This window comes from Sinocyclocheilus anshuiensis, unplaced genomic scaffold (genome assembly GCF_001515605.1).
Source record: "Sinocyclocheilus anshuiensis isolate Anshui unplaced genomic scaffold, SAMN03320099.WGS_v1.1 scaffold642, whole genome shotgun sequence".
Taxonomy (NCBI): Eukaryota; Metazoa; Chordata; class Actinopteri; order Cypriniformes; family Cyprinidae; genus Sinocyclocheilus; species Sinocyclocheilus anshuiensis.
This window is the reverse complement of record NW_015546039.1, coordinates 97527-107036: the sequence shown is the minus strand read 5'-3', so window position 1 is coordinate 107036 and position 9510 is coordinate 97527. Positions and strand designations below refer to the sequence as shown.

The 9510-nt window shown below is 37.3% G+C and overlaps 1 protein-coding gene across 1 annotated transcript in view; it reads left to right on the top strand.

The window, feature by feature from the left end:
• LOC107698884 (serine/threonine-protein kinase N2-like) overlaps positions 1–7083 on the top strand; it is a 54997-nt gene extending 47914 nt beyond the window's left edge. The window contains exons 12-21 of the mRNA XM_016500017.1: positions 579–700; positions 793–868; positions 1052–1143; positions 2138–2314; positions 2412–2474; positions 2559–2635; positions 2738–2880; positions 4532–4639; positions 4837–4917; positions 5515–7083. Of these exons, the coding sequence (XP_016355503.1) occupies positions 579–700; positions 793–868; positions 1052–1143; positions 2138–2314; positions 2412–2474; positions 2559–2635; positions 2738–2880; positions 4532–4639; positions 4837–4917; positions 5515–5718 (1143 nt within the window). The 3' untranslated portion in view covers positions 5719–7083. The remainder of the gene's footprint in view (positions 1–578; positions 701–792; positions 869–1051; positions 1144–2137; positions 2315–2411; positions 2475–2558; positions 2636–2737; positions 2881–4531; positions 4640–4836; positions 4918–5514) is intronic.
• The last annotated feature ends 2427 nt before the right edge of the window (positions 7084–9510 follow it).

Genomic DNA, 9510 nt, shown 5'->3' with positions numbered 1-9510 from the left:
GAGTTATATTAAAAATTGTCCTGGCTATTCCAAGCTCTATCATTGCAGTCAGCGGGTGTTGCAGTGCTTCAGTGCCCATCCATAAAACAAAGTGTCTCACACGGCTCCGGGGGGTGAACAAAGGCCTCCTGTAGCGAATCGATGCGTTTTTGTAAGAAAAATAACCATATTTAAAACGTAATAATCAATTTAATCTAGCTTGCGCTCACTGTTGTACACGGAAGCAGCTCCGGGCGGATGACGTAAGATGTGGGCGTTGCGCATGCGCCGCTCAGAAGTGACGAGCGCGGAAGCGCAGGGGAGAGATCAAAACAAAACAACGGTCACTTATTAGAAGTACAAAACGAGGATTTGTAAAGAAGAATGTCAGAGGATTTCGATATAAGCCAAGAGGAGACTGGGTTTCCTTTGCTAAAGTAAGGAAACTTTGGGTTTGGAATATAATGATGACAAGTAAACAATGACACAATTTATTTTATTATTTTTTTTCTGAACTGTCCCTTTAAGGCAAGTATTATTTATAAGGGGAGTTCTCTTGAGGTACTTCAGAATGACTCTTAAATGCCTCTCGCCTACAGGATGCCCTAGCGACCTTTGACTTCCTGAACAAAACAGTAGCTAAACCAGATTATGACAGTCTGGTTGAAAATGAGCAGCCTGACCTGGAACTGACTGCAGTTCAACGAAAAACTGAAATAAGGTAGTTTGTTCCCCTTTTTTGGATGACTGACATCACGGCTACATATAAACACCATGCATACGTTAACGCTAGTCAAATGCTCATGCCTTTAGGGAAGAAGATGAAGTTCAGTTCAGTTTGACAGACTTCAAATGTGTAGCTGTTCTGGGGCGTGGCCACTTTGGAAAGGTAAACTTGAACTTGCTTTCACATATGCAATAAGGCGAGCTCTGTAAAATGTGCATATGTGTCATAAATGTACAGTATATTAACCATTTATGTAATAGTAGCAGATTATGTCTACATGCTGCCACTTTGTGATGTGGCTCCTGCTGACAGTTTCATTGTCTCATCCCTTTAATTATTCAACAGGTTTTACTTGCCGAGTACAAGACCACTGGAGAAATGTTTGCCATTAAAGCTTTGAAGAAAGGTGACATTGTTGCAAGGGATGAAGTTGACAGGTAAATGCTGTCTATGTGTGCTTAAGTAATATAAATGAACAACTTCATGACAATGCTTGAAGCATTTGTAGAGGCATCAGTTATCGTATACTGTGGGGACAGTTCTGCTCCTGTTTTACTTCCTGTTATTATTAAGGCCAAAGAGTCAGACCTGTACTCTAGACATGGTGGAGCCACCATGCAGTGTTTTTACAGTTTTTGTCTTTTGCTTCAAATGTTTGAATTTAGTCAGTATTTTAGCATGTCACATTCTTCCATTTTAGTCCATTTTATTTGGACTAAAATGCCATTCAAATAATATTTTAGCTGACAATATGCAAAATAGTGAAAATGTGTAAAACTACATTTTATTGTACTTATTTATAAATGTATATGTTTTCATATAAATATATTTTTTTATTCGATAATTGACTTGGTTAACTTAATTAATTTAGATTGACACTGGAAGTCCTCATGCTAGCAACTCTCTAACTTACTGTATTTTTTTTATCTCCCTGCCATATCTTCATCTCCAATTTTCCATTTTCTTCTCATTAATTTTCTCTCACGCCTTATCTTTCTGATATCGAGGCTAAAACAAAAATATATAAAATAAATACAAACTGTTTGTTTGCTATATAATCTACAGTATATACAAATGTAATGCTACATACATTATCAATAGTCACTGTTAACATTATATGCATTTGGGTAATTAACATTCCATTTAAAACCACTAATATTTAGCTTATTCACTTATAATTACTATGCATCCAGTTAATGTGGCCATGTTAACTGACAGACAAAGTGGAATGATTCTGCTTTTAAAAATGCATTTGTCACATTGACTGGAGGACAATATGTTGAAGTAGAAAGTCTTAAATATAGCAATATAGCTAAAGTATGTATGTCTCATATACATTTTTACCGGAATTGTAATATTGATGGAAAAAAGTTAATGACTATGTTTTGTGTCAACTGTCCATTTACTCTACATATTAATATCTATCCACAGCCTCATGTGCGAGAAGAGGATCTTTGAGGCAGTGAACAGTGTTCGGCATCCGTTCCTGGTGAACCTCTTCGCTTGTTTCCAGACCAAGGAGCATGTGTGTTTCGTCATGGAGTACGCAGCAGGAGGAGACCTGATGATGCACATTCATGCAGACGTGTTCTCTGAACCGCGCTCTGTGTGAGTGACTGAATTTACTATTGCTGCTGTCACTTTGACATGATGGTTTCCCAAAAGTTGTATTTCCGTCTGAAATAACTTGTTTTTATGTCCTCAGTTTTTATGCTGCTTGTGTCGTCTTGGGGCTGCAATTTCTGCATGACCATAAAATAGTGTATAGGTAAGCGTCAGTCCTGGATGTAAAATCAGAAGACTTTATGAACGTTTTATGAACCACATGTGACTCATGAACTTTCTACTGCAGGGATTTGAAGCTAGATAACCTTTTGCTAGATATTGAGGGATATGTCAAGATTGCAGATTTTGGTCTTTGCAAAGAAGGTAGATAATGTATTTTTATTACTAATGTTACTAAAGTTTGTGCGATTTATGTGTTGTTTGCCAGTAATGTGAGGGTAACTCATTCCATCTCCCATCATGTAGGAATGGGTTTTAAAGATCGTACTAGTACGTTCTGTGGCACTCCTGAGTTCTTGGCACCGGAAGTTTTAACTGAGACGTCATACACAAGAGCAGTGGACTGGTGGGGTCTGGGAGTTCTCATCTTTGAGATGTTGGTTGGAGAGGTATGATGGATGGATACTTCATTGATCTGCAAAGGGAAATTTATGAAGAGTACGGTTAATGTTGTTAACTTGAATTGTCGGTTTGTTAAAAGAAAAAATCTAACTAATTAAACATATCACAGTGAATTAAAAAGGTCCCACTAAAAAAAGTTCACTTACATTAATTTGGGTGATTTAATTTAACCCTTAAATGCATGAATGTTTCGCCAATCATTATTACATATTCGGGTCTTTAGCGACCCGGACCTATATATCCAGCACGGATGGATCTCTAACTGCTGCAATAGCAAAAAACTCTCTTCATATTTTAAGAACAATTACAAAAGAATAAAATGAAGCATATATCGTTACCTTTTGAAACTTAAAAGGGTTCAGTTTGAGCAGATGATTTTACCATCGCTGTCATCGTCAGAGCGCACTTCCACAGTACATTCAGCATCTGCCTCATATTCACGATCTCAACCATATTCTCAAAACTATCGTTTTCAATGACTTCATATTCAATATTTTGATCACTGGCAGCTTATTCACCACATCCAGCATCAAATGACAGTGACATTTATATTTATATTTCATTGCGTACAGTAATTGCTTTGCAGTAAAGCCATTCAAACCAGTTCAATTTTTGCTTATGATATTCGTTTGTTTTATGCCTGCAGTAATTATGAGTGAAACGTCACGTCATTATTGTGTATCAAACAGTGCCACTGTTTGAAAAAATACTTACACATTTACATGCCATGGGTCTCTAGCGACCCTATACACTTTTTACAAAAAATTTATCAGAAAACAGGCATTCTTTTATATTTTACTATTTTTTTCTTGTTATATTGTTTATAATTAATAGATTGAGGAATACTAAGAAAATTGATGTCTAACTTAAAAAAATGGAGGGAGAGGTTAGAGAATGATGTCCCGTGTCGCTAAAGACACGATGGTATGCATTTAAGGGTTAAAATAATTTATTACATTATTGTTTCAGATGATTATATCTTTGAAAAGTAAAATAAAATGTGACTTTAGAACTTCAGTCTCTTCAGAACTGTTAAGGCCCCGTATACTCAAAGCGAAGTACCTTTTTGTTCATCATTTAGGGGTAAAACGAAAGTTCAAAATATTAGCGAACATCTCGACGCCACCCACTCTGATGAAAGCAATGTTTAAATTAATATGTAAATATGTGCTGCGCGCTTTCCTCTCAGTAACAAAAACACAACAAGAATGGAGAAAACAGCAAGCATTTCTTAATAAAAATCATCTGATCATAGCAACATGGTTATGTTTGTATGAGCTCTGCAAATTAGCGCTCCCGTGAAGTCAAGTCAAGTGTATTTACATGGCACTTTATTAAAGGGTTAGTTCACCCAAAAATGAAAATTAGCCCATGAATTACTCACCCTCAAGGCATCCTAGGTGTATATGACTTTCTTCTTTCAGACGAATGCAGTCGGAGTTATATTGAAAATTGTCTTTGATCTTCCAAGCTGTTTAATGGCAGTCAGCGGGTGTTGCAGTGCATCAGTCCAAAAAGAAGTGAAATAAAGCGCATCTAGTACTGATAGACTCATGTTCAGTGATATGGAAATAATACAAACAAAGGCACTTTTATTTATTTACTTTATGTGAAATATTAATATTATTTTAATTACAGTCCCCGTTCCCTGGTGATGATGAAGAGGAGGTGTTTGACAGTATTGTTAACGATGAAGTTCGCTATCCAAGGTTCCTCTCCACAGAAGCCATTTCCATAATGAGAAGGGTATGTTTGGATGTGTCCTGCTATGGTTAAACCATTTTCCTAGACTACAGCTCATTTTATTGTTTACGGCAATCCTTAAAATCACAACACAGCTTTATTAGAAAAGACTGTTCCTTTTTGTAATGGCACTCTTATATTCTCAAATTAATTTACCAGCTAACTGTTCATAAGCTTTAAACTTTCTCTTCCTTATCCAGTTGTTAAGGAGAAATCCAGAGCGGCGCCTTGGTGCAGGGGAACGAGATGCGGAGGAAGTGAAGAGGCATCCATTTTTCAGAGTAGGCCATCTGTTTAACCTTTTTTTCTAGTACTGATAGACTCATGTTCAGTGATATGGAAATAATACAAACAAAGGCACTTTTATTTATTTACTTTATGTGAAATATTAATATTATTTTAATTACAGTCCCCGTTCCCTGGTGATGATGAAGAGGAGGTGTTTGACAGTATTGTTAACGATGAAGTTCGCTATCCAAGGTTCCTCTCCACAGAAGCCATTTCCATAATGAGAAGGGTATGTTTGGATGTGTCCTGCTATGGTTAAACCATTTTCCTAGACTACAGCTCATTTTATTGTTTACGGCAATCCTTAAAATCACAACACAGCTTTATTAGAAAAGACTGTTCCTTTTTGTAATGGCACTCTTATATTCTCAAATTAATTTACCAGCTAACTGTTCATAAGCTTTAAACTTTCTCTTCCTTATCCAGTTGTTAAGGAGAAATCCAGAGCGGCGCCTTGGTGCAGGGGAACGAGATGCGGAGGAAGTGAAGAGGCATCCATTTTTCAGAGTAGGCCATCTGTTTAACCTCTTTTTTTATTTTCAAATGTCACTGAAAATCTCCTTACCACACATTTGTTTATTCTTCCTCAGAATATGGATTGGGCTGCACTGCTGGCAAAGAAGATCCGACCCCCATTTGTGCCGACCATCAAATGCTGTGAAGATGTTAGTAACTTTGACGATGAATTCACCTCAGAGGCACCGATATTGACTCCACCTCGTGAGCCAAGGGTTCTGACAGTCAGCGAGCAGGAGATGTTTGCAGACTTTGACTACATCGCTGACTGGTGTTAACCCAGATCCTCATAAACCCTGTTCACACATGCTCAACACTGAACCAACCGAACAACTCCCTCTCTGTAGGACACATTGGAAAAGAAACTGCTTTTTCCCTCTACGCTCTTATTGTGCCATTTAAAGGATTGGCAATAACCTGTTTTAAGAATCAAGAATGAAGTGGTTGAGTCTTGGTAGCTCAATGTCGCATCTTTTTATTGTCAGAGCACTTGGACACTGATTGGTGACCATTATAAACTTGTGAGGAATCAACAGGATCAACTGCAGCTTCCCTCTCCATTTTCCACACATTTTCTCTGCTTTTAAAAGCAGAAATGTGCCTACTGTCTTCAGATTTTGGGATTTTCAACACACAACTGAAGAACTGAACCTGACCAAGACATCAAATTGCAAATTCTTCACTCCATAATAGGAGCATCTTACAAGATGAGCGAGCTCAAAGAGAGTTCTCTTGAATTATTTATTTTCTTGTATTCCCTCCAATGCCTTAAATTCTTTACAGGGCTTCCAAACAATAACTATGAGGTACAGAAAACCTACCAAAGCGTTCCTGCCAAATGTTCTTCTACCCATTTTATTGGAATAAAAAAGACCTTGGCCAAGAGCACAGATAAATAAACTTGAATTTTATCAAGGCAAAATGAGAGAAAGCGGCAAATTAATTGGTCTTTTTACAATTTCTTTTCATTTCTATAAAAGTATCCTTGTACTCTAATCATCAAGAGAAATGTAAGTTATAGTGTTATACTGTATTTTTAGAATATTAGCCATTTGGATCTGCTGTATGTTATGACAATAGTTGTACACATATATATGAATTGTAAGATTATCATTTTGGAGTGGGCAGCTCAAAGTTGAGAGCAATTCTGAACTTTTCATGTGGAATGTAAAAATGTATATTCATGAAAACAAACAAACAAAAAAAAAGTATATTTTTGGCATGTGGTCATGCCAAACTGGCTGTATGTTTTATTGACATTTTTTAAAGAATATTTGTAGTCTGTAATTTTGCAAAGATTTCTCACAATTTAGCCATTTTGTGGTTGTATTTGTCAACATTAAACCACCTTTAATAGAAATGGTTTCGTAAGTCTGTGATCACCATTCCTACTTGTTCGACACATTTGTTCCTACAGTGAACTCACCCCTCTCTGAGCAAGCTTATGATGGACTCCTGCCAACAATTCCACTCAAGTGTATCACGAAACCTTACTCAAATAACATTCTGTACACCAACTAACACCTGGTTTCTGTCTATTACTCTTGGTCGAGCTTCAGGGAAGAATGTGCTCCAAGCAAACCAATAAAGACACCCCTAATATCAACTAAGTACGTTTACATGCACTTTTTAAGTTATACTTGAGTGGAAATAAAAATTGTCATACGCTAAATGGATGTTTGACGTTACTAAATCCACTTTAAATTAAGCCGAATACAGCGTTTTGGATGTAAACCCGATTCATCTCTGCCATAATTCTGACCCTAGCTTGCCATACCGAAAAACGTGTGTTTGATGCCATTTGGTTACGCCTTTTGCGCGAATATAACTGCACATTTAAACGTGTTAGTGGGCTCTCTGTTAAGAAATAAGACCTGATGGATTTACTACTGAGCGAAAATGTGATGTATGTAAATCTTAATACAGGTGGAAGATGACTGATGCACCTGTCTGGTCAAACCCGACGGTCAAGTTTTAGTACTCGCTTTAACAGTGTGTTTTTGTATTAGTGGCAGATGAAAACCGGTCTAGAGAATTTACTAAGCTGTTTTTTTTTTTTTTTGCCGTTTCCTGCTGTGGGTGGTGTTTGATAAATTCTCAGTTAAAACAAGCAGAAGCCGTTTTGATGTTTGAGTCACCTCACCTGACTGAGGGGAAGAAGAAAAGAAAAGTTTTCACTCTGCGGGTCTAACTGGTCCTGTCTGGGTGTGTATACATGAGTAATAAGGGTTTCCCATGGAAAGCAAGTTAGTTTTGCTTCATCCTCTCCGTGAACTTTCATAACTCCCTCCTCTCTGTGTTCAAGATTAAGGTGCTGTGTTTGAACAGCCTCCACCGCACAGTATCATAAACGTGAAATACTCCCACTGTGCTGTTCTTAAAGGAAACCAATTATTTGGTGCAAAATGGTGTGTGAAACAGCACTGTGTTATCCAGCATGATTTGAGAACGTCCCAAAGATCATCTTGTCCTTCAGTGGAAGCTAGAACGTCTGACCATTTGCACAAAACAGCTCACATGGTAAATGTCAAAATGTACTTATTTGATTAGTGACACTGAAAATTCTTAAATATTTATTTTTTTTGTGTCATAAGAAATGTTTTACAATAATAAAAAAAGGCATGCCATGACCCCTTTAAACTTTGTTTCCTGTTTTTCTATTAGATTAAACCAGATTTTCAAAACTTTTGAACAGTGATTCTATCTGATTTTCCTCTCTGATAGTCAGTGACCAGACGTTATCTTGGAAAATTGTCATAGAAATAGTAGGGTACATGCTCTCCAGGGGATAGTCAGGACATTGGACCGTTTTACAGACAGGAAGAGGAAAGGGAAGCTGGGAAATAGGTTGGAGAGGAGAGGCTCCGCCCTTCACTTTGCTGGTGCTTCAGAGAACCTTTTATCTGCAGAAAGGAAGTGAACCGAAATATAGGAGGGAATTTGGGTGTCACTGATAAAAGACTTTAAATTGGAGAAGAATAATTCAGACAATTTGACTGTCTTTTAGCACAGTCCTGTGGATTCCATATCTATTTCAACACAAGTTGGGGCTTAAATACTCCAGGGCCCATATTCATGAAAATGCTTAGTGCAGATTGCTCCTATAGTGACAATTCTAAGAAAAATCTTAGAAATGTGGGCGTTTCCTCTTAAAAGGAAAGAAAAGACCCTAGTAAAGAAGAAAGTAATTCAGAAAGCATCTTAACCCTTAAAAGAGCTCTTAAGGTCCAAAATTGTTAGGAGTACTGACTAGGAATTTTAAGAGGTTTAAGAGTTTCTTTAGCAGTAGAGAAAATCAACGAAACGTGAAGAGGGAGAAGAAATGTAGCCTATTGCACACAATACATGACAGTGAGTTAATAAGACACTACACATTAGATCGTGCAGTGATCATGTTTGTGAGTGATATTATTAGAGACACGCTAACATTTCGGACACAGTTTAAAAATGCCATAGCGCCAGAAAGTAATCACTACATTAATTACGGCCACGTTCACACAGCCAGTTTTTTAGGGATTGACAACCGCATTTCTTTACAGTCTAGAAATGTCCCGTTCAAACAGCAGCTTACAGTAGCGTCTCGAATACTGTCTGTATGAACGTGCAACGAGAGTCAAGACCGTATAGACCAATTATCGGTTTGTAAACATTCAGGATGCGCGCGCATCATGGTTGCAGAAAACCCGGCAGAGATAGCCTTTACGGCTAGAGAATTTCACGGATACGGTACAAAATAGTTAGGTTTATAAAAATTATAAATTATATTGATTAGATGTAATTTTCAAAATGTTCTACGCATATTACAAGAGCTTGTCACCCAGCGATAAGCACTGTTATTCAACAAAATTGACGTTAGAGAGTGCGATAGTCTTACAGAACCGAAACAGGGATGACGTTTTTTGTGGGCGGAGCCTATCTGGAGGCAGAAAATGACGGTTTTCAAGTGGCAGTCTATGGAGCCATGGAATAAAAGAATTAAAAAAAAATTTGATTTTATATTTCAAAATTATGACTTTATTATCGCAATTCCGAGATTATATCTCACAATTCTAATAAGGAAAAACAACTCG